The 26805-nt window shown below is 33.4% G+C and overlaps 1 protein-coding gene across 1 annotated transcript; it reads right to left on the reverse strand.

Moving 5' to 3' along the window:
- Positions 1-1817: 1817 nt before the first annotated feature.
- On the reverse strand, positions 1818-15302 carry LOC134258856 (pyrokinin-1 receptor-like). Its single transcript, XM_062741444.1, has 5 exons — positions 15217-15302; positions 11934-12457; positions 2982-3515; positions 2746-2874; positions 1818-2468 (listed from the first exon to the last, which is right to left on the reverse strand). Exons 2-5 carry the CDS (start codon positions 12244-12246, stop codon positions 1981-1983), a joined length of 1464 nt encoding a protein of 487 aa, XP_062597428.1. The 5' UTR covers positions 12247-12457; positions 15217-15302; the 3' UTR covers positions 1818-1980.
- Positions 15303-26805: the final 11503 nt, after the last annotated feature.

Here is a 26805-nt window from a genome sequence, read left to right on the forward strand (position 1 = left end):
AACAATGTTCCAGGATAATCGGCCGATGTGTATTACATCGCTCATACATTGGTGAACATCATTCGAACATCGGTCGACTACGGGCCAATGTTTGGTCGAACATCGACCGGTGATCGGCCGTTATCTGTTGGACACCACTCAACCCCCCGATGACCTCAGATTCAACGGATATTGGACGATGCTCAGCCATACATCGGCCGATCCGTTAAAGATGTGTTAATGATGGGTTGCCGATGAGGAGCGATATGAGGCATCGTTGGAGACATCGCTGAATTTTAACTACGAATTATGTCCTACCGATGACCCCACCGATTCGCAAAATGACCTCAGTCACCTTCCGATCACTAGTGGTGCCCGGCCGGCAACCACGCCATTTTCATAAAAAAAAAACGCATCGGTTTCTCTTCGTATACCCCATCGCTGGATAATGTGATTGATACTTAAGCGATGTCTCCACCGATGCCCCACATCGCTCCTCATCGGCAACCAATCATTTACACATCTTTCAAGGAATGACCGTTGTATGGCCGAGCATCGTCAAGTGTCCGTTGAATGTAAGATCATTGGAGAGTTGAGTGGTGGGCAACAGACATTGGCCGATCATTGGTCAATGTTCGCCGAAACATTGGCCTATAGTCGACCGACGTACAAACGATGTTCACCAATGTATGAACGATGTAATATATATCGGCCGATTACCCTGGAACATCGCTTTATGACAAGTAATGCATCGCTGGGCGTATGTAAGTCCGACAGGCAACCACGCCATTTTTATCCAAAAACGCATTGGCTGCCCATTGTATAACCCATCGCTTGATAATGTGACTGATACTTTAAGGACTACTAGACCGATGTGGACCGATGTTGGGGCATCGCTCACACCACGGATTACCAGCGACTACCACCGGTCTACGGCCACCGATCGGGAAATGGGACCTAGGCATAACGGTTACATGTACAAGTACAACCAACTCTTGTCAATTCCATCATTTCATCATCAATTACTTAAAGCTGGATTATTTCATGCATTGATTTAGATCAACAAAGAACGTAGAAAAAGACAATTCGGGATACAGTTTGCCATTAAGGGACTCCGATCCTCAGCCAGGAAGGACGACTTCAAAAAGTCTCAAAATGTAGCTTGAAAATTTAATTTTTTCATGCAGCAATTTTCATTATATACCTCTCAATGTGCTTCAAGGTTCTTCAAAGTTCTCGGAAAGGTCTAATTAAAAGTTGAAACTTTTACCCCGTAACAGCATTTTAAAATTACATAAATCAAGAAATTGATGTTCATTTTAATCTAACCATAGATACCAATGTTTTTTCACAGGATATGAAATTAGAAGTGCTTAATGGGGCTTTGCAATGACAAGAGAATCTTTATACACTTTGCATTATAAAATGATTGAAGTAAACAAAAGATATTAAAGTACATTATACGTATAAAAATTGTGGAATTTCTTCAAAAGCCTAGATACCTATGATTTTTAATTTTAAAATGTGTTAATTGATCAAACTTGAATTGGAAAATGCATAGCAGGTGTTTTTTCGCAATTCCTGCAAAAATATTTGAGATTAACTTTGTAATTTTCTCCTTATAATATGATTAACTTAAAAGATAAAGTTTGAAGAATTATTATTGGTAAAAACACGTTATTTTAAATACATTATTTTGAGTATTTTCAATTAGCCAATGCTTGATTTCAGAACCTGAGGATCAGAGTACCTTAAAATAACTGAAAGTTCTCAAACAAGTGACTGAAAGAGCTCCCCCCTTAGGTCACATTTCAGTGACTATTCATTTGACTGTATGGTGCAGTTTCATCGAGTGCTACTCTGAATATTTTAAAAATGTTTAAGTTATTTTACGTATCACAAAAGATATTTAATATAGATAAAACAAGTGCATCAATGAATAACAATAACCGAAGAAACATTTGGTTTAAAAATGGAACAAAAACATAACCAAGTCTCCGCCTACAAAGCTGATCTTTGTGTGTATATGTTAGATTTTGTCTGTTCCGTCATTTCCACGTTCTCTGCTTTATTTAGCGGTAGGTATGTCAGGAGCTTAAGATCCTCATTATCAGAGTGATATTCATTGTCTATGTATGTCCCATCTCGACATATTTTACTCCTATTCTGTTGAGATCCCTGGGCTTTGGCACTATTGGACAACAGTTTAGTCCTCAGTGGATAGTTTGAGTCTGTTCTGGGGTTCCTAGAGAGCGAGTTCCTGTTGTTAAGACTGGTGGGTTCTCCTGGTTTGTCGCCGTCATCACGTGACACATTACTTCTAATCGTGCTCTTCATGTTGTTGTAATAATACACAAGACTACGCTGGTACTTGGATTTCCTGTGTCCTGCACAACAACACAGGGTCTCTTTGAACGCCTCCCGATATCGCTTTGACATCACGTTATACAGGAATGGATTCACGGTGGATCCAACAAAATACAGAACACCTGTAACAGATAGTCAAGACGTTTCTTCAAATGTTTCCTTTAACTAGTATGATTCTTTCTAATTGGAAGTATTTCATGATGAAACCTTTGTTTTTCACATTTACATTTATAGAAGAAAAGAATGATTTAGAGAGTTAAAAGAGAATTGTTCTATTAATTAAAATGTGAAGGAGGAACAATATACCAATATTTTGTATTTAAAACACTATGTAAATGTATAACACTGAGTAAAACAGAGTTTCATTCAAAGACAATTTTAGAGATGGTCCTTACTGACCTGAGATGTAGAATAGGTGGCTCTGGACCTCCAGTTCGTACGGCGTCCACAGATCTCTGTGATAGATCGTGTACAGTCGCTGTGTGTGGAATGGCGCCCAACAGAAGAAGAAAGCAGCAACTACAGCCACTGAAGAATGAGATTCAAAACTTTCTAACATAACATTTCTAACAAGAAAGGTTTATAAAATCTGAAGCATCAAATATGTACAGCAAATATAATTAGGGGTGACTAACCCAACATCCGGACAACTCGTCTGGAATGTGAAGAATGGTGTCCACCGGTGGATTCTTCCGAATTTGCTCTGTTTAATGCTGTACTTCGCAAAGTTATCGCAATTAAAACATACAAAATAATAATAACAGTCATTGGAGCGATAAAAAACAGGAATGTTGATATTTGAAACATAATGGTCATTTCAGAAATCCACTCAAGTGGAATGTTACACACAAGGGACTCTGGGAGGGGTTTCTTCGTCGTAGGACTAAGGGCGTAAAACAAAGTCCGTGTATGTATTGGATAGGGTAGAGCAATCAGAAATGAACTGGTCCATATCCCAATGATAATCAAGACGGATCGCCTTAGATCGGCGATTTTATGAGATATCAGAGGGTGACAGATGGCGATGTATCGTTCCACTGTGAACGCTGTGATCGTCAACACTGATGCATATGACGTCATTTCCGTTAATAATGCTTTCCCAATACAACACACCTCACCAAATTTGAATGGATATGCCTGCCATATAGAATACGTCTCAAAAGGTAAACCTGTAAAGATATGTCGAATTTAATAGACTCTAAATTGACATTTTTGTTACGCGTACATTGTTCTTAAATTGTCTTGCAATCAGCTTTGAAATTACATAGGTCTGCAATACCAAATATGAAAATGTTTGACATAATTAAGGTATCTTCAAGATAAAAGGATATTTCCCTGCTTATTGAGCAATCCACCGATTTTCAAAAAACTGACGTAAAACTATTTTACAAACATATAATGAGATAAAGGAAATTTTTAAATCGACGAACAGTTAGGTGCTTATTTCAGTTGTAACCGATTGACGGGGAATGCTCCCGTAAAGATTCAATCCCAGCATTCTCTTTTTCGATGGTCTCTGTCTTTGCACTGATCTTTGTCCAATTTACAAATGTACAGGACTAATGAGGTTTATCTCTACTTGTTACTATAAGCATTTGGTAGCTAGGAACATAGTAGGAGATGGATTGAAATGCCCACCGAGAGGTAATTATAAGATTTAATATCTGAGCTTTTTATTGATCTCCTCTCTGTCACTGACCAAGAGTCAAAGTAGACTTCGAGCAACAAATGTCACTTTTTCCGATTATTATTATTGGTCATTTTCATTTGATGTTATCATTTTTTCCATTATTTTTTATTCTCTTTATATTAATTTCTTTATCAATGAACAATATAGAAGTACGTTGTGAATCATTGAACGGTACATAAATACAAACTATACAAATATTAGAAAAGTACACTTTTATTCATATATACTTCAGGTGTTATCAAGTAATGTCGATCAAATTTAATCTTCAATGTATTATGATCCGGCTGATAAAATCTTTCTTCTCGCAGCACATGCGAGAACGAAATCATTATAATTGATACATAATCGATGTCTAAACAAGGTATAACAGCAAGGCAAAAGTACGTATTGCACGTTCAGGAAATACGACAAACAAGTAAGTGTTTTGTGCAGTCCGAGAAAAAATTAGGTAAAGTGGAATAAATGTTGTTGAAAAACAACATTGTAAACAGGAATTGAGAAACATTAGTAAGGAACAAGTAAGCTTCACCGAATACTTAGAATTCTATGGTGCTGGTTTATAGTAATCTCTGTGGATTTTTTATTATATAATGGTTATGATACACACACAAAATAAAGAACAGGAAACGTACACAGAATTAAGAACAGAAAAACAAACCAGAAAAGCTGACAGCCAAATTAAGACAATATCATTAAAGAATCCCCCTGAGAAATCTAAATACAAGACCGGAAAGGAGATATAGCGGATTATAGTAAAATTATACAGTGCCTCAACTTAATTATAATCACATTGAAATGTTCACATACACCTTCTGGTATTTGAGATATTTGTTTTGGAAATAAATTTGTCATGTTGGTTGAAGCAGTGATGTCACATCAAAATAGACGATCACTGTAAACATTGTGATCCATATTATTTATTAAGATCTTTTTTCGTTCTACATTTGTCAAGATATTTCTATCAGGCAGGTTCCTATGTTACCCTCTAGCAAAATTAAACGTCTTATTTTGTCTACTTATATATATATATATATATATATATATATATATATATATATATATATATATATATATATATATACAGTGGACCCTCATTTATCTGGACGCTTTGGTTCCTAGTCAATTTGTCCGGATATGTGAAGTGTCTGGATATCTGAATTACCAGTTAAACAAGACAAAATAACTTTTTAAAAATCCATTCCGATGAAAAGTCGACCGGATACTGAAGCATCCGGATATCTGGCGTCCGGATATCTGAAGGTCCACTGTATATATATATATATATATATATATATATATATATATATATATATATATATATATATATATATATATATATATATATATATATATATATATATATATATATATATATAAAGATTATTTAAAAGTATGTTACAACGCACTTTGAAAAATTTTTTTCATAGTGCGTTAAATTTGGGACAAAGATAACACACTTTGAAAATAATGAATTTCTTTTCAAAGTGCGTTGATATCGACAATATCAACGCACTTTGAAGGAATGTGTATGGCTTGGTCAATATTCTTCAAAATCTTTGGTATAATACCTAATTAAACCTGTAGGCAAAGTCCTTAATCTTTAAGTTTATTATAGGTCAATCATTTTTTTTTTACTGTGACAACCTATAGTGTTTGAACATTAATACTTAGAATACTTCATTAAGAAAGGTGACTGATGGTTTTTGCTCTAAATGACATTAACCAAAAAGCCTACATCTATAAATTCCCCCTCTCAATTGTCTTTACAATGACAAATGAACATTTGTCCCAGAAGACCTTCTTATGTCAAACTTAGTTGTAATTCGATTTGTTAAGGTTGCTTAGCCCAAGTCTAAAGTCCACGTCATCTTCGACTATGACACCGTTTTAGTGCTAAGGAATTAATACTTCATACACCAAATGAAAAAAAAAGATGAATACTGTGTTAAAGTGTGAAAGTCATTTACCTAAAACCATGAAACTAAGGCACCAACCTACTTTCTATAGCCTTGACAGAGAATTCTTGACGATTCAGATATCAGTCTCATGTCCCAGAGAGACTTCTAAATGTTACCTAAAACTATTTAAAGTCAAATGATGGAATTCCCCAATTACGTTAACTGGAAAAGACGACCATTCAAGCAACTGTATCCACCTTATCAGTATCTAAACTTGATTCTTAAACTTCACATAAATTCAAAAGTCCATTCAAACAGTAAAATCAGGAACAAAGCAAACAGGCCTTCAAATCATTAGATGTGAGATCAGGTGCCATAGAAAAGTGAGCATTCCCTGCCGACAGTTCACCACCGCCGTGTATTCCTTGTCATGATTGCGAAATGCCAGCAATTTCTGTAGATAATATTGTGTGTAAATAATGTCCGAACATTTAGTATGTAAAACGCTAGTCAGCATTGGCTTAATGATACATTTTTTTTGCTGACTAAGTTATTGTTTCGACCATAGAACTTACGAAATAATGACTTTTAACAAAACTGTTGATATTTCATGTTTCTCCAATTTATTTGTCAATAACTTATTGTCTAAAACCTCATTCTGAAAATTGTACATACGTAGAGCATGTTCTTGTGCACGAATAAACTGAGATATAAACTCTTTGAGCAGATGGGTACTGTAAAATAACATGTTTTCGTGGGGTCAAGTTTGCAAGGTTTTAGAAAAAAATATTGGTTTGTGAGGATTTGATTTCGTGGTTGGAAAATTTTGAAGTAGTACATAATATGGTCTGTAAGAAATTTTACATTTCGTGGTGGTCATAAATTCTTGACTCTCTCCATACCTAGAAAACGATGGAATTTATACCCATACGGAAATTAGTGATTTCACAGTATATTGCTGCATAAATAAGGGAAGTAGGCCATTGAAAAGTTATGTCATTACAAAAGCTTTGTAGATAGATTACCAATAACTACTTTTTCAAGTAAAATATCCAAATATGAAACATATGTGTCAGCCTCTATGACATTTTTTTTTCAAACTCGCTTGGATATGTCGTCTCGCCATATGAATGGAAAATATCTATTATAGTTGTTAATTGAGAAGGTAATACGACGTCGATATACTAGTATCTAAATGTTGAGTTGAAGCACCCAATAAGTGTTTTCTCCTTCTTATAAATAAGATTTTGAATAAAGTCTGCTTCAGATAAACGTAAAAATTGGTCGGAATTAACGACTTTTTAATTTTATGATATTTCACTTTTTCGTGCATTGTAATAAAAACATTTATTAGAAATAACATGTTCTGTTACACTGTAAAAAAATAACTAGTTAATGTCAAGAAGAAAACTAGTAGATTCACTGTCCATACAATCACTACCTTAATAGTAGTTTTACCAGATATTGGTATATTTACTAGATAAGATTAGTAAATGTGGAATTAATGAGTAACTTTCACTATGTATCTAGGTATCTATACGACCCCCGCTCCACAACTCACTATCTTAACCAGTAAACTGAAAGTTTACTAATCATGACCAACGCTTTACGAAACACACTAGTTAAATTCACTAGGTTTTTCTTTCAGTATTGAGATGACCTTTCAAATATTGAAATCAAATAAAAACATTTATATCTGGATCACCTTTGGGGTAATAATTATTGCGAGTTAATGCTTAAATTGACAATCAACACGTACAAAACGTCTCAATTAATCCTTAAAATATATGAATCCTACTGTTGATCAAAATGATCAAAGTCACCCTGAATAACTGTCTCAGCTGGTTAATCAAGTGTTGGATCCATATTTACAGAATTACACGTGCTGATTTAACTTCAGACACAAACACCATCAAACAAGCTGCTTTGCTGCCTGTTGAACATAACTTGCCGTGTGAACATATTTACAAACAACTTGGTCGTCTCAGGTTAATGAAGTATTGCTGATTGAGAGGTCATGAAAATCAGACATCAACAGGTCGTAAATAAAATGTAAAGATGTAGGTAAAGAAATGCTCATTTAGTTGTCGTATTATCTAGTTACAAATATTGACCGGTGAACATCCATATTTGGGACAGGTACATTGTCCAATTGCAATAGAAAGGCTTCAAGAATTCATAAACTCGGATTGGTTTTATAGGTTATAGTACCATGCTCAAATTACGAATGCTGATTTAATAGAGAATAAGTACAATGTATATTAATGATAGGGTAATTTTCTTATTAATTATTTCAGAATAAGAAAAAGTAGCTACGATAGTATGCATCTGACCCAAGTTTCTGGGATGAAATGGCCATTACTGAAAGAACAAAGAACTCCCCTAAGGATTCAGGAATAACGCCCTCTGCGCCACTACTCCAAGAATGCCGTTAGAAATTGCATAATGAACATTAATTATATCCAAGTCGTATTTCTGTTTTCCATACACAATCCCTCTGTAATCCCAGCGTCTACCATAGTAACCTTGAGTCTATGTTGTTCTATAATTACAGCTTCTTCTAAGACGAATAGAATCTGGTGCGACTTGATCAGCTATAAAGGGCGCTAATAAGACGTCATGTGGGACTATTAAAACAACCACTGTTTTCATCAGCCGAGTGACTAATTTTACCGAATTCTGGTTTCTGTGAGATTCATTCTTTGATCGTTTTTGCATCAAAGATATGCCAGATATATATTGAATAATCTCAACATGCAATATATTGCGTTTTTAATGTTAACTAAAGTGTAACGGTGTATCTGTTCATAGCAGATATCAAAACAGACACAAAAAACAAGCTAGGAAAACCTTTTTGCAGAATAGTATTCATATTTTTTTTATCATATTATTGGGCCCTACAACATTTATATTTTTCTTTGAGTTAATTGCAATGTTGCTAAATGAATCAGAGTAGTAGTTAATGTATGCAAAGTGTAAGAAAAGTAACGCAGTATCCGTCCTTTTACCATATTTTATCTTGTGCGTATGAGAAAATGACGTTATTTTCAACGGGTATTTTGACCCATGGAGTAATGGTAACGCAAAATTTCTAACAGGACACTTTAAATTTTAAAGATGATAGTTATGATTTCAGATATGCATTATATTTACTCTAAATCGTAAGTGGATCGTAATTATTAGATGTCCCCATTTATTTGATCATGACAAGGAACACAGAGCGGATCTGACCGTCGACAACTAGGAGTTGCTTCCTTCTACATGGCACCTGTACAAAATTAATGGACTTTTGGCCATAACCTCTGCTTGTTATTGTCACATTCATTTTATAGAGATAACACCTAAATGCAGGCACAATACCGAAATACATTTCCTCTTTTAAATATTAATGCTATCATTAAACACCTTTTTTAAAATGCAGTTCAAAGGTCATTGGTCTTTTTCGTTAAACTTAAGGTATGTCACTCGTGAAATTTGTTAAATCAAGATTTATTGAGAAGTATATTTTGGATAATAACTCATATAGAGTGACTCAAAATCACAGAGAAAATAGGGGGACAGTGTTCATCTTACTGATCTACGGTATAATGAAGGTGACCTTTTTGCACTTAAATTTTAACTCTGGTAATTTACTAAAACCTCTATTATATTTTATCAGATGTAACCACGGCAAAAAATAATCTTATTTTACGTAAAATATTTTGAATTATATTTATCATTGAAAAAAAATCTTGCAAATTAATGCGCGTAAATTATTGAGTGACCTTTTTGCACTAAAAAGTAACATAATTTGGGGTATTAAAAAACTAAATAGGCAATAAAACATTTTCTTAAATCAAACTTTTTACGACTGAAGTGCTGATCAGTCAAAAGTATCGAGTACTTTAAAATAATGAAAGAAAAAGTTGCGGTCAGTGATGTTAATTTTGAAATATTGGTCAAAATATGTGATTTTCAGGCTAAAAATGGTGTTAATTTTATATTGACTTATTTGACATATCTTCATTTTTTGGCAAAGTTTGTTGAAGGAAGGTGTACAACTTGTTCTAAAAATATAAATTAAGACCTATATCAAATATTCCTAGCAATATCATAATGGAAAATATTCTCCTAGTAAAAGTATGTGAGGCTAAAAGTCCAAGATATTAAATTTAATAAATGTGCAGATTTGCAGAATTATCTGCTAAATATCCTTCCATCACAAAAAATAGTCCCTCACAAATCTTGCTTCTTTGTAGCTTTTTGAACAGTTTTTTGTTGATTGATAAAACATTAACATTGTTGAAATTAAAAATGTTATAAAAATTGAATTTTGATAAATAGTTTTGAAGTAAGAGGTCCTGCGTGAACTTTTCCAAAAAGCTGTGAGCTGACGAGTGACCTACATTAAAAATCATAATTAAAATTTCATTACCGATTAGATCAGTGAAAATGATTATCGACAAGTGTTTTGAACATCTTAAAGTGCAGTAAATGGTTATTTGATAAATATTGATTCTTCTACAACACGGAGACAATTAGGACAGTTTGGTCGTGTAATTGCTCGCTCTTTTTGATGGAACAGGCCAAAGTGACATCTTCCCATGACACGATTTTGATGCACAATTTAGTGTAACATCTTTGTTACCTTTTTCAAGGGCAATGAAGTCATTTCTTTCTTGAACTTGTAGAAGTATAGCCTATTTTTAAAATAGTTGTTTTTGAAGCTGCTTTAATGTACAATTCACAAGAGACAACAAGGCAAAGCACCACGAGGTATTCTGCTAATTATATGTCGTTTGGGGCATACACCAATTCTCGCTTGATTTCTTCCTCCTAACAATTTTAAATACCAGATCGGCTATCATCTTAATTAGATGTCAAATATAAATGTACTAACTATAAATTTCCACCACATTTTCATACTTCGCGAGTCGAGTCATTGCACCCCGGAGCGCGGTGTTTATATATGATGGGCTTCCGAAGCTTCCTGCATGCTTCTCATTGCATAATATTTCTAATTATAGTTTATTTTGAATTTCGGACAACAACCCTTTGCTGGCTACACAAATAACTTTCAGGAACAAATATTGAATATTAAACGAGTCCGATGCGGTCCTATTTACCCTCATTAGGCGTAATTAAGTAGTTTGTCTGTTGCCGTCTAAGTAATTTCCTTTGGCGCGCTTTCCTTCGATCGGATTTTGATGAAGTCGAGTACTTCTTTCGTGCATCCAGAGCAATCAAGATCAGCTCTGATTTTCTTGTATGATGAGTCGATGTAAATTAAGTCCAACACTATGAAATCTAATGTAGCTTTTTCAACCTCTTTGGTGACGCGCCACCGATAATCGGTTTTACGATCATAATTGATGTAACGCTCAAATGGGGAATATTTGCATGGAAATGGCGCTATTGAGTGACCATGATTCTCGTAAAGTTAAGTGGACATGAAATCTTTATCGCTCTGTTTTTGTTCTGAATTAATCCTTCACATGTATGACAAGCGTAAAAGTAATATCATAATAATCTAGTTACATGCGATCGTAAATCCTCGCTAGTTTGGGGGAAATGACGGTACGTCGTTTATTTAGCATATTAGGATATCATATTTTAATTCTGTTTCATTGATACTATTTTTAATTATTAGTTACATTGAATATCAAAATGACATAAAATATGTGCAATATTTCTATTCTTAATGTTGAAGATATTAAATATTCGATATAACTGACTACACGGACATGATCTAACAGTATACACATGTAATACTGTGAATTGATACTTAGTATCCTGTTTCTCTATTCGATTTGAAGTTCACACCTTTTTCTTGTTTTCATAAAGCCTGCGACCCCCGTTTCTGAAGTTCTTGATCACGATAAAAAAAATTAATATCATGAAATTTTTTTTTCCTTTCTTTCTTTCTTAAATTTACAATAACTCCTGTTTTTTAACAATTATATTTAAAATCTTCATACCCGTCGATATGAATATAAAACCTGTATTTTAGGTATACTTACAGGAGACTAAGATGAGAATGTCGGAGATGGCCAGACTACAGAGGTAATAATCCGTGCTGGTCTGCATGTGGCGATTCCGGACAATAACGATAGCCGTGCACACATTTCCCACAATGCCCGTCACGAAGATGAAGCTGTAGATGACCAACAGACAGACCACGGACAACATGTCCTTCCTCTTGGGTCCCATCATTTTCAGGAGGTACTCCTCGTCTGTCAGATTTTGGGAGGACATGGTCCCCCTCTCCCCCGGGATGATATCTGTCACTGCCCCGTGTATATGGGACCAGTTTTCACTGTCACTGATATTCATACTATAACGATCGATCGCTTCACAATAGAGAGTCGATCAGTTGTCAATCAAACAGAGGTCCTTAATGTTGTTTTTATCGGTGATGGTGCGTTTTTCTTGTGAAGTGCTGATATCTTTTCGATCTGTTTTTTACGTGCAGTACTTTTATTTCGACGGTGCAGCAAGTTTGGCACTTCCGCTCATGTCCAGATTGTCCCAGTTGGGCCTTCACCTGTTAAAGAGAAGCAGGACGTCCAATGAAAATAGATTTGGGGAAAAAACATTGTTTCCTCTGAAAACAAGTACACGTTTCTTTGTTGTTGTAACAGAGCACATTACATATGTACAATTCTTTGAAACCTACTTCTGTATGGGATAAAAGCTCTCACATAAAATTGATTAATGTCTTACAAATGTAATCCCTACAAATGTGCTTGTCGCCAATATTAAGATCTTTAAAAGGATTCAGAAATAAGTTTTAAATTAAAATATTATTCATTATAACTTTTTGTAGATGAAAATATCAAGATAAGACCATGAATTTATTCTTAATTTGATTTGAGGAAGCAGACCTGAAAATAAAACGTGATTTTGAAATATTTTGAAACATGAATCATTAAAATAAAACTTGAAAAATGAAACTAAATATTTTTCTTTAAATACGCAGGGATAAAAAAATAATGACTCAATTACTTTAGTCTAAATTCGGACATTTATAAATAAAAATATTTTTTAAATGAACGGGGATTGGAGAAAAAAACAAGTCTATCAAAAACATTTCTTACAACAACGGTTTACAAAGTATTGTCTTAAAATAATGTTAAAATAAAGTATGGTCTTACAAGAACAGTTTACAGAGGAATAGTCGTAAAAGAAAATTATTAAACAATAGTCTTAGTATCGTGCGGTCTCTGTATTCTCCCTGACTGCTATAACGGCGTCTTTAAAAGAATATAGAGAAATACGGGAGATCTTTGGGTACACACATACTGAGCTGTTTCCAACTCCACCATCGCTGACAGGCTTAAGTGAGTAAAAACACAGTGCATATATCTAAAACAATTATTGCACCCCACTTGTTCTGATATTTTTGCACGTGTTTCTTCGCATAAACATGGAAGGTTATAAATTGAGACATGATTTTTCTATTTGTTTCCCAGCATCCTTAAGACATAACGCTAAACTGTCTACTCCGATAAGAATTGCTTCATTTCGTTTTCAGCTTTTTCTAATTTCATTCAACCATGTAAGTAATTTCTAATATGTGGGTCATTAGAGCAATAAAATATTTAATGTAGCGTTCCTGTGAAACCAATGGTAGAGTTTGAAATTACATGTATTGATAAAGTTTTTATCATTCTTTTCAGACATGATTACATGTATACGCCAAACAGAATATATTTGTAAGCAATCCCATGCTATTAGATGCTATTAAATGATATTAAAAATTTCATACATGCGAACGCTAGTCGTTACACCATTTGTTAAAGTATAGTAAATCTGAGATATATATTAAGAAACAATATTTATTTTCCATTATAAAGGGACTCAGATTTCTAAGTTAAGTTAGACCGTTCAATTTGTTCTCAGACACCTAAAGCATCTGAATGTGAAATAATTATAGAGTTTCTCAGTGCTTTGTCATAGTGTTTTAAAGAGTGGAAGTCGAAGTATTTAAATTAAAAATAACTATATTTTGTTTGACCGAAGGTACAATTTATATCCTCATTTTTATGCGCCCGGATCGATAGATCCGAGGCGTATATTGTTTTTGTCCTGTCTGTCTGTCTGTCTGTCTGTCTGTCTGTCTGTTTGTTTGTTGTTTGTTTGTTTGTTTGTTTGTTTGTTTGTCCCCAAAGTTTAACCTTCGCCATAACTTTTGAACCATGAAATAACTTCATATTTGGTATATATTCACTAATTGGGTGCTTTCAAATGACCCCAATATTAATGACCTTGTGACCTTGAATGTGACCTATATGCTAAAAATAGCTTTTCTTCTGCAAACTTTAACCTTCGCCATAACTTTTGAATCATAAAAGATAGAGACTTCATAAAAGCATACTACACTAATAAAGTTCTTTCAAATGAAACCAAGGTCAATGACCTGGTGACCTTGACTGTGACCTATATGCTAAAAATACCATCACCTTTCACCATAACTTTTGAACCATAAAAGATAGAGACTTCATATTTGGTGTACATACTCCACTGATCAAGGTCTTTCAAATGACACCAAGGTCAATGACCTTGTGACCTTGACTGTTACCTATTAGCTTTTTGATTTTTCTTTTATCACAAACACGTCTTGTTTCTGCTTAGTATCAGCATATCTGTATCTACCGATCTACCGGAATCTGAATATAATTATTATATTTAACAGAGCAAAGTAACTCTAACCTCATTCATATCTTAAAACTTCTTTTTTCCACAATACAGACTTTGAATTAAAAGATAGATCTTAAAAGAGCATTTTGCAAATATCTTACAATCGTAGGTAATATGCACATCATACATAGAAAAAAGTTGCCAAGACAAAAAGAAAAAAAGAAACGCCTCTTCATTCTTGTCTTTTATAAGTTATAGGTTACAAGACTAGGTTAAAGAATTGCAAATCTGGAAATTTATTAAACACGATTTCTGAATTCTAATGAATCTTATATTGTCCAAATTTTCTGAAATCTAATGAATCTTACATTGTCCAAATTTTCTGAAATCTAATGAATATTATATTGTCCAATAATCCGTTTTTTTTTTAATAATATCAATAAAATCCACAGGAAATATTGAGTGTTATATTCCAATTCATCAAAAATAGATATAAATTTCACAACATGATCATTATTAATCGTTGTGATATATTAAAACTATTATTTCTCTTTCTGAGAAAATCTGTAAAATTCGTTTCTCTATTATTTCTCAATATTATTTCTGTCTTATACTTCCTTTTAAAGGTTTTTTTTTAAATTTAGGATTTGAAGTTCCTCCTACCTTTACAAGTGTATCCTTTGATAATCCTGCAGATATCGTAATACGGTTACCCGGACATGGTGACAATCGGACAGAAGCAGTGATTGTTTAAAGACTTCGGACATTAACTTTAAACTGCCTTCATTACTGAGTCGTGGTGATATCAAATCATATCTCACTTGTACATCTCATACTATTTCATGGATTATTAACCAAAATAATTAACCAAATCAGATGCTGTTGACTCGCGGGCTCCTGCTTCCATCAGATGTGAGAGCGACACATAAGCATGGTCAGGACTGACCCCTAATGCATCCTCTATAATGGATTCATACATAAACCTCGCGTGTTGGATGAACTTTTTTATCACAGTTATCTGCAGTGATCGTTTTTCTTACGGCACATTCGTGACCCTAACATGCAACCCTTGTTCGTCTCCACTTTGAGAGTTGTTTGATTTCCACAGAAGGAGATTAACTCTTTAGACAAGTCGAGAACCCGGTATATAGACCAGACCCTGGACTTTTTCACAGAGAGGTGCTAGTTATTTGATTTACATGGTTGTACAGCCATTCTGTGTATCCTTAAGGACCTATTTATTCCAAATGGAATTCATTTATTGCTCGGTTTATCATGTCGGACTTCAATATCTCCTCGACAAATACTTGGTTTAGGGAAGGCGATTGGTTTCGGGAGTTTAATCACTATTTTTTATTTCAATATTACACACTGATGTGTCAGATACTCGGCTGTTTGCTCAATAATGGAGTTTGATCAATCAAGTATTACATGTATATCAATCTTTTTAGCAATAAACATGTACATGTTGGGAAATAGATACAGAATATGAATTTTTAAATATATACATATGTACATTATATCTAAAAAGGCTGAAACAAAAAGGCCGCAAAAATATTTTTTACAAGAGAAAAAGTACATAACTCTAGATACAGCTTTTTATATTTTGTCAAATCTGACTATTCCTGGACTTAAAATGTCCAAAGGAGAACATAAAATTGTTGACTGTTAATCATTGAAATTAAAAATTGGTAGTCCACCTGAGATACAAACAAGTCTAATTTTACTTCAACAATGCTCAGCGACTACATTAAACGGGTACCTGCCTTGTGGTTTGTAAATTTTCTTGAAAAAGAAAACATTCAAACTGAACTTCAGTTAGAACAATTCATTTTTTTCCCACATTTGATATTTTTTCGCCTCGTAAAGGATTTTGAATAAAAAGTGATTCTGCTATTTCTGGCAGAAACCCGAGGTTAATTTCTAAAACAAATGAAACGCAGGATAGTTACGGAAGAAGATAAAAATAATTCCATATGGATTTGCAAAATGTGTAGAATTGGTGACTTTTTTTTTTTTTTTTTTTTTTTTTGCGTTTGCAACGCTGTGAATAATTTCAAGTTCCTTGCTGAAATTGTAGAATTCTTTGACATTGTATGCAATCTGAAAGCATTGTAGTCTCTGCTCTGGCACGGACAAAGCGATATTAATAAACAATAAATAGCTAATCGACGCATTTCTGATATAACGACCATTAATCAAATCCATCTAGTATTGTAATAGTAGCACCATTTTGTAACGATGCAGAGTGGTTTGGCACGCGGGAGTGCATGTACCGGTAGATTGGCGCCTAATGACAATTCGTTCAGTAGTTATCAGGTCGTACCCCGTACCATCGAGTATATCACAGGCCATCATTACCTCCTTTATGTCAGTTTGTTATTTTGATAAAATTAATCTTTCTATCCATATTGAACTTTATCCACTTATCCAGTATCATAAATTTATAATTTAATTTTTGATTTCCACGAAAGTAATATGCGTCACTATTGCTACGTTTCGCAAATTAAAATTTACCATGGACCTGTGGAAACTGACTCAATAAAATAAAAAGAAATTAAGCGGGAATTTATTTAAAAAAATAAATCAGAATTCTGTTTTTTCCATCCCGAAAGTCAAAATGTTAAAGATATTTTATGAGGTGATAATTGTCTTTTTGGCATAGAAGCGGAAGTTAATGGCGGCGCTCGCATCGCACAGCCTTGTAATTGTTCTAAGCCGGAAGTCATCACACAGAGTTGGAAATCCTTCAATATCGACCCTGCTTTTCGTATATATCTATTTGAAGTTGACAGAAACAAAGAAAAAGACAGCGATTGTTATCCCTTAATTTTTCTTTATGTTCGCCGAATGTCATTTTGGACATCTCTATCGAACATAAAAGTGTTCTTAAATATTTTTGCGGCCGATAATTTGTTTTATTTATGGATTTTCTGTTTTTCTTTATTAATAGGATTGGTGATTATTCATTTTAAGGACAAAATAATGGGACAAAAGTCAAAATGTTGGAGAATAATATAAATCAATGTTTCAAAGTTCAATAATAGGATAATTACAACATTTCTGACTATATTTATAAATAAGCACAAATAATTTTTTTTTATTGGAAACCTGCTGGTATATCCAATAATTTTAGTTATTTTATCGTTAAGAATAAATATACAGCGGATTAATCTGTTAATTTCTATTTTATTACACAGGGCTTCTCACGCCTTAATATTGATATGTTACATGAAATAATAGATACATGTATAGAAATCAGCTGAAAAAGGATACAACGGGTCTGAATTTATTGAGCAGAGTAATAAATGACGGTATCCATGTACATGTATAAGGATATCAAAAATCGTGCCGAAACTTTTTTTTAAATCAGAGTTTCCCTTCCTACAAAGGTTGAACAATGGTTTGCCTATTCTTTCTGCAACATCTTTCCTTAACAGGACAACTCTGGAAGGCAACACTTGCGCGTATTCAATTATTATTTATTGAAGCATAAACGGAACCCGTAATTTGAAAGAAAAACAAACTGAAGAGAAAACTTCTAAAAAGCACGAACAAATTGACTTCTCAACACAGTACTATCTCTTAGTGACGTCCCTTTCAGAAAGATATCAGAAAATGATTTATTGACATCAAAAATTCAATTTTCTGATATCAGAAAATCTAATCTTATTTCTGATATTTCCTGATATCAAACAATCATTTTCTGATATCAAAATATCGATTATTTTGAAAAATCTTTGATACCCTTAACTAAAATAAGAAATCAGGCAAAAATTAGTTGCCATGTATTACCGGAAAATATTTTTTTCTCAGAATTTTTAGCAAGAAGGTTTAAAATATTAATTCCATACATTTCAATACATTATTTCGGGTTCCAGTAAACGTTCAACCAAGCCTCAGAGTCTTTCTATACTCCTAAATAAGATATTTATCAGTAGTGAAGGAAAGACTTCAAGAGTACTGTGCAACTATATATTCAAGAAGTGGTTTAAATTAGATGTGGATGCTTAAAAACTCCAAGGAACTTTTGGACAATTTAAAATCACAAGATTTTACAAAAATCAACATCTTAAAACTTTTATATTTTCAACTTTATACACATCCATTCCCCACGATAAATTAAAGTCCAGGCTCTTTGATATCATCGACAGCTGCTTTTTCAATACAAAATGAACTCGTAAATTTAATAACTTTGTCATTAGTCATTTGAAAAATTATTTAGTTAAAACACATGCTGATTGTACACACAAGTACTCTGAGGTTGACATCAAAAAGATGCTTGAGTTTCTGATTGACAAACGGGTCCAAGGTTTTCCAACAATCTTTTGAAATTCTCATGGGTACTAATTACCCTCCGTTATTAGCAGACCTATTTCTATATTCATATGAAGCAGAATTTGTGCAAAATCTTATGCGTGAAAAGAAGAAAACACTTGCTGTGGCCTTCAACTCGACATTTAGATATATCGACGACGCATTGTCAATTAACAATGGTTATCCATTCTCACGTCGATATGATATACATGTATCCTGGTGAGCTTGAGACAAAAGATACCACAGAGTCTGTCATATCTGTTTTATGTTTGGATATTTTACTTGAAAAAGAAGTTCATGGTAATCTAACAATCAAGCTCTATGATTAACGTGACTTTAACTTTACAATCGTCAACTTGGCCTTTAACTTGACATTTAGATATATCGACGACGTATTGTCAATTAAAAATGGTTATGTCCATTTACATGTTGGTAGATATATCCCCGTGAGCTTGAGATAAAAGATACCACAGTTTCTGACACATCTGTTTCACAATTTGATATTTTACTTGACAATGGCGTAAATTTAATGGTAATCTAACGACCAAGCTCTATGATAAACGTGATAACTTTAATTTTTCTATCGCCAACTTCCCTTTCTTATGCAACAATTAATATACCTTCATCACCTGCATACGGAGTTTATATATCTCAGTTGATTCGATACACAAGTGCATGCTCTACGTACGAAAAATTTCTTAAAAGAGGTAAATTATTGACAAGCAAGTTGATGAAACGAGAATATCAGCAGTCTCGTTTAAAGTCATCATTTCATAAGTTTTATGGTCGATACAATGACCTTGTCAGCAAATACAATTTATCATTGAGTCAAATGCTGACTGACGTTTTTCATACTTATTGTTAGTCCATTATTTACACACTGAATTGACGACGGATTATTCCGTTATTTCCCGATCATGACAAGGAGCACAAGACAGGTGTGACCGGTCGGCAGGGGGTGCCCCCTCCTCCATGGTACCTGATCCCACCTCTGATGTTTTGGAGGTCCGTGTTTGCTCTGCTCCTATTTTGTATTGTTTAATGGTCTTTTCAGCTTGAATGCTGTTCTTAATCTCCATATACTTCATTTGAGAACGCCTCTAAATGCAAAATTAACAAAATGAATTTGATATTTATATATACATTTGAAGACATAGGCATTGCGCAATCCTTGTTCGTCCATCTTTCTTTAAAAAGCAGTTTTTAAAAAAAAACATGATGTAAAATCAACGAACAGTAATGATAATTAAAAGTCACTGATACTGATAAGAAACAATGCCCATCTGGAGCAGAGCAAGTACGGACCTCTAAAACATCAAATGTGGAGACAGGTGCCATAGAGGAGTAAACATCCCCAGTCAACGGTCACAACCGCCGTATACTTTTTGTTGATCGGGAAAACAGAAATTCATTAACAATTTACTTTGTGAATAGTGGACATACAATTTGTATGAAATATAGTCGGTATGCATTCCAACTAATGGTAGATTGTATTTTCTGACAAGGTCAAAGTTTCAACTAAAGTATTACATTTTGTTGACTTTAAACAGATTCTTATTTCAGAAATCTGTATGTCAATAGATTAATCGTTTGATTATATCAGAAATTGTTGGTACATAGAGCATGTTCTTGCGCATCCAATACTTTGAAGTTTAATCTCCATATGCAGATGCAAAGGGTATATTGCTTCATAAATAGAAGTTGAAAATAAAAGTTAAAGTCATTCTGTTTATAAAAATGCATAACTGTTAGATTTCAATTATTTTTTTTTATTGTAAAATGTATAAAGAGACGTCAAAGACCCTTGTTTCTTTTATTTCGAGTTCAAAGTGATATCGAATCAACGAAGGAATAAAAATAAATATTGTTAACCGACCAAACGTAGTCTATCTATCTATCTTAAATGTTGAACTAAAGACCTAAGCGAGTATTTTCCATCTTTTCATGAAGAAGATTCTACATGTAGGTACATTCTGCTTCATATGAATGCCAAAATAAGTCTGCTGTTACAACAGTACTAGAGTGTCCTTGGTATCTTTGGAAATTTCGACATATTGTTGGAAGACATGATCTCCGAAAATCAAATAGATCATGTCAAACAGAAACACATAAGAACATCTTTTTAAAATCAACTTTGAGTAGATTTACTTGTGTGTACAATTCAAGACGTGTTTTAAGAAATAATTTTGAAATGACCAATGGCAAGGTATGTAAATTCGCGGGTTTCTATTCAAAAAGCAGCTTTTTATATTAAAAAAATTGGCTTAATATTATCGTGGGAAATGGATCTATGAAGTGTTAAAAAGTCATACATTGAGGTTTTTTAATTTAATAAAAAGAAATTATACTATACATACCGGTGTTCAATTTCTTTTGATGTCAAGAAGAATAAATATATACATTTGTGGTATTTTTCCATTATATAAACATACAGAGAGAAAATCTCTTCAATTCTGTATGAAGTTTGTCAGAGGCCAGAGGTCAATACATGGCCGAATCACACGGCGCAATAATATCTACCGTTAAAGTTTATAAATATGAAATGACTTGCTTTTCAATAGTTTTCATGCATAAAAATGAACAAAATAAACAAGTGAAATAATTGTTTTATTTACAAAGTAAACAAGTACTTTACAATCGATTTAAAAGTAAAGAATAAGCCTTTGATTACAAGTTGTATCATATGCACTTTCGTCAGCTGCACATTCTCTAACTTTTATCCGCCTTATTTTTGTTAGACCTTCAGAAAAATGTTCATGATATAGGCTAAAACTATATTTATTCATTAAATTTTACTCACGATAAATGTGCAAATCTATTGGAAAATATCAAAGCATTGCAATCACGCCACGAACAGCTGAGAAACACCTCGATCGGTTCTGTCGTACTTCATTGTAAGAAGTCGCCAGTGTCTCCGTGTTATCATAATAAACATGCCTTTAGTTATTTAAATCGTAGATTGAATGTTTATGATCAAGTTTAATACTTGATTGCAAATTAACTGACTCGGACAAGTGTCTTAATCCATCGGATCCATCCATCCCTATCAGGCGACCGAAATTCCTCAAACTTTTTAACAACATTTTTTGTCTTTTCAGCATTAATTATCAATTTTCACAAATAAAAATATTCCCCGACAAGAATCTGTTCACTATTTCTGATCACAAGTAGCCTTTAACAATATATTTCCTTCCAAAATAGAATTCTTAGCCTGACGAATTCAAAGTGTAACCGCCTTTCAAGCCGATTTACACCTTGCATTGAATTTTATAAACTTGTTATTTATTTATTTCTTATTAAATTAGTCATATTTGTAATTTCATGACAGGACTACGACCAAAGAGGAATCTCCGGAAGGGGAAATGAAAATAATCTGTGAAAATGTCAACAAATAAATTATACCAAAGTAATTTAGATCACTTTTTAAACAATTACCACCTGCTCATATAAGATCTAGAGCAATATAGTTTTACAAAGCTGTAAAACAGTTTTTGGAATATAAAAGTATTTTATTTCCGGATCTGTTCGAGGTATAGAATAACTCGATTCGCCACGCCTATCAGTGATAAAATAAGCTATTCTATACCTCTTATCTGTATTGTGGCCACGCGAATCGTGCTGGAGCGGTTAGTTCCGTATCCTAAATTTTAATCTATTTAAAACATCCCATGCCTTGTGTGAGTGTTTATTTTAGACATTTCCTGCCCCGCGTGTGTCTATTTGAGACGTACGTCTAACTGATATATATGATCGTCAATTGCAACTTGATATACTACCGCTTGTTAATGCTACAAATTGGTCGGATTAAATGGTAACCATCATATCAGTTGTTTTTTTCTGGACTTAAGATAAGCCTTAATGGAGAGAAGTGCTCTTCCTTTAAAAAGTTAGTCGTATTTTTCATGTTTCCACAAAGAACAATCTGTTCAATATAATTTTATTTAGATCGATGTTTAGTCCCCTGAGACTTACATTAAGTTACATTACATTGAAATATTATGAAACGATTCTTCTATAATAAAGTTATTGTTAAATGACAAATCCTTGGTGGGGGGATAATATAGATTTAATGTCACTCACATTTTATCAACTGCTATACAAACACACAGCCTTTCTTAGATGAACGAAGGATTTTTTACAACGTTTTCTTCAAAGTAAATTATTTCCATCATCTGCGGCATGTGGAATTATAATACTGCGCATCAGCTAATTGGTTTCATAATATTCTCTTTAAATAATTGAGTTCAGCTTCGATACAAAACGCCCCTTTTTCATATCATCCTTAAGACTATAACCGATTCATTATTAGGCATGTTGTTAAGATCTTGCCGATTGATGATTTCGTCTCCCTTCATCTTGATATAACTCAATTCAAACTACACATAGTGAGGAATAAACAATGATCAATGATCAGACAATTAATAACACTCGGTTAGTTAATAGACTTATCGCATTTTAAAAAAGAACACCCAAGGAAACCCCTGTGTTAAATAAATGGAATTTTGGTGTATTTTGCTTTACGCTAGATTTTTATCTGTTATTAATTTCAGGAAAGTATGTCCGACAAGTGACCGAAGCTGCTTTACTGGTATTGAACACAAAACTAAAGACATTTCATTTTTGAGTATGAAATTGATTTACCAAGATTTCACATTGTTACTCAGACTCTTTCGTTAATTAACGTAACAGATACCAAACAAGATTGTAAAATTTTACTCAAATAATATTTTGACAAAAAATTGTTTTGGGTTTCATCTTTTAAATTCTCTAAATCAAATTAAAAATAAGTCAGAACAATATTTTCTTCATAATAAAACTAGAAGTAACCATCCATTAAAACGCTTCGAAAAAAAAATACAATGTGATAGTAAGAATTAAAATCAACCAACAAATTCAGGTTCTCAAAAAAAAAAACTCTTTCACTTACCCCTTTTCATTTGTCGTGTTGACGTTTGACGCGGAATGCTTGAAATACGACCAACGTCTGGTGAGCGTTTGTCTTTCGTTCCTTCCTCTCCCTGAGGTTTTTATCAATACACAACGATTTCACTCTTATTCACTCAGATGCCGGAAAATAATTACACCGCCATACATCACGGATCTAACCCGGTGTAATGAAATTAATCCATTCACAAAAGAACTGAAAAGATCAAGATTATAGATTTGGAAGGAGAGAAACTGTGCTCACCATTCAAATTTTAATTCGATTTTGCTTGTCATCACCAAGCAGAGGTCAATAATGTCTATATTTTGGAATTTCATCATCTATACGTTTTTTTTTTAAAATGGCACCGCAAATTCATTATTAAAACCCCTTCTGTAGGAAAATTTATACAAAAACAAAAAACAAAACAAACAAACAAAAACAAAAACAAACAAAAACACTCAATACTGTTCTTTCTCCTTTCCGCCAAGAATTGACTGACGGCAGCAAAAGCCCCGCTTAAACTTCTTGTACGAAAGATAAAAATGTTCTGCTTAACCTGTATACGATTTCAGAGACACTAAGGAGAGCAATTACAATCCTTCTAATGAGAAATTATGTGGAATGGTTTGAGGAAGGATCATTTCAACGCAGAATAAAACAATACGTTTGTCAGACAAATCAAGGATTAAGAGATGTAGAGCAGGTGTTTAAAGTAGCTAGAAAACACAGGATAAAAGCTGTTCTAGAAAATAATACAACAAATTATCATTGTATTATCAAATCTAGAATATCCTCAATTAAAAATCGGTCAAAACATTTCTGTCAGGCTTAGTTTACTTTTACAGTAATTTGTTTCTTAAAACAGTATCCCGTACAAGCAAATTGTTGGATTTGAAGATAACAAGTCCCTGCTACTTTCCAGAGCTTACCACGAAGTTATTTTTTTTGGGGGGGGGGGGATGATATGTTTTTATTTTTTTTTTATATTTTTTTTTTTTCTAAATTTTTTTGTTTTGTTTTTAGTTTGGTTTTGTTTAACGTCCCTCTCCAAAAATTATTACTTATATGAAGACGCCACCACTTGCCGTTAACGTTGGAAGGCTACAGACTTAGACCTATACTCGGCACCCATGGCAGTTGAGCAACTACATTGTACTGTAATATGGGACCTCGGTTTATATGGTCTCATCCGAGCTAAGGACTGGTCGCCACGTTCCACAGTTTGATTCGAATTTGCGACGTAAGGATCACTTTCTTTGCGACTCGAGAGCAGAAGCTCTTACCTCTAAGCCCAGCGCGACCAAGTGTGTTTTGTGATCGGGTTTTTATTACGATTTTCCCAGAACTCTTATATAATGTAAAACTCAAGTTATAATGATTTGAACTTTGACCTTTGCTTTAGAGTTCCTGTTGCTTTGTTGGCAGTATGTCGACAGGAGGATCCCCATTCAAGACATTCTTCTCAGGGTTATCGGAAAAATGTTGTTTCCACACTTCAATTAACGGATTTTTCGTATTTTTTACTGGCACGCCAGATCTGCTTATTAAATGCACGCCCCAAAAATTGAATTTTTTGGTCATTCACAGACTTTCCTGAGTGTGATAATTCCCGAAAATTTGAACGTGACTTCTTGGTGTTGAGTTTTTAGGGGTGCCATTTCTTCTGATAAATGCCAGGAGTAGGCAGATTTTGTCATGACTCGTGACATTCGCATACAACTTCCTAAATGCATGCTGCGAATTTCACGATGAAAAGGTCTGTCAACGTAGAATAAAGCCTTATTGCAATATCGTTAATTTTCATTAGTTTGCGTAGTGCATTGATTTAGTAATTTTATTTCTGGAATGTCAAAGCCAACAACTTTTGAAATTGTTAAATAAGAATCATATAGCTTATAGAAAAATTGATACAACTGGTTTGTCGTTGATAATTTTCCTTCAATCAAATTAAGTTAACGAAAATTTGATGAAAGCTTGAAACTTGAAAATCGTAGAGGTAAAATAAGAGAGAGAGAGAAAGAGAGAGAGAGTTCCATGATATGGAAAAAATCAAAAATCCTCTTTATCCTTTTTTTTCCTTAGGAAAAATACGATGCTTTTAGTCATTCCTAGACATCATTATCTACCAAATTGATAAAATAAAAAGAAATTATGAGAACCTAAATTATTTAAAACCTCTAAATCTAAGATCTATTGGAATTCCAATGAGTACCAATGGCGCCCCGTTATTAGCAGATATATTTTTGTATTCACATGAAGCAGATTCTTTTTGTCCAAAATCTTACACGTGAAAAGAAGAAAACATTTGTTGCGGCCTTCATTTAGAACTTATCAAATGTAAACTTCCCTTACTTATGCAGTAGTATACCTTCATTACCTGAATAGGATGCTTGAGTTTCTAATTGATAATTTCTGTGTGGTTTTTCGAGACCAGATCTTCAAACAATCTATTTGAATTTTGCAAGGGTAACAATTGCGCCTTTAATATCAGACCAATTTTTGTATTCATAGGAAACAGAATTTGTCCAAAGCCGTATAGGTGAAAATAAAAAAAAAAAAAAACACTTGTAGTGGCTTTTAACTCGACATTATTTTAGATATATCAACAACGTATTGTCAATTAAAAATGGTAATTTCCATTCTTATGTCGATACGATATATCCCGTTGAGCTTGAGATAAAAGATACCACGGAGTCTGACACATCTGTTTCATATTTGGATATTTTACTTGAAAAAGATGTTTACTGATTAATGGTAATCTAACAACCAAGCTTTATGATAAAAGCGATGACTTTAATTTTTCAATCGTCAACTTCCCTTACTTATGCGGCAATATACCTTCATCACCTGCATACGGGGTTTATATATCTCAGTTGATTCGATACGCAAGAGGATGCTCTACGTATGTACAATCTTTAAAATTATTGACAAACAATTTGATGACACAAGAATATCAGCAGTCTTGTAAAAAATCATCATTTCATAAATTTTATAGTCGATAAAATGAC

This window comes from Saccostrea cucullata, unplaced genomic scaffold (assembly GCF_032062105.1).
Source record: "Saccostrea cucullata isolate Sc308-1 unplaced genomic scaffold, CSIRO_AGI_Scuc_v1 ctg480, whole genome shotgun sequence".
Lineage (NCBI taxonomy): Eukaryota > Metazoa > Mollusca > Bivalvia > Ostreida > Ostreidae > Saccostrea > Saccostrea cuccullata.

Bases quoted from the DNA above. Each gene is read 5' to 3' on its own strand.
- LOC134258856 (XM_062741444.1), bottom strand. From the start codon at position 12,246: ATGAATATCAGTGACAGTGAAAACTGGTCCCATATACACGGGGCAGTG. The intron at 2,875-2,981 runs GTTAGTCACCCC...CTCATTCTTCAG, and splicing joins ACGAGTTGTCCGGATGTTGG to TGGCTGTAGTTGCTGCTTTC. The intron at 2,469-2,745 runs GTCAGTAAGGAC...TATCTGTTACAG, and splicing joins CCACCTATTCTACATCTCAG to GTGTTCTGTATTTTGTTGGA.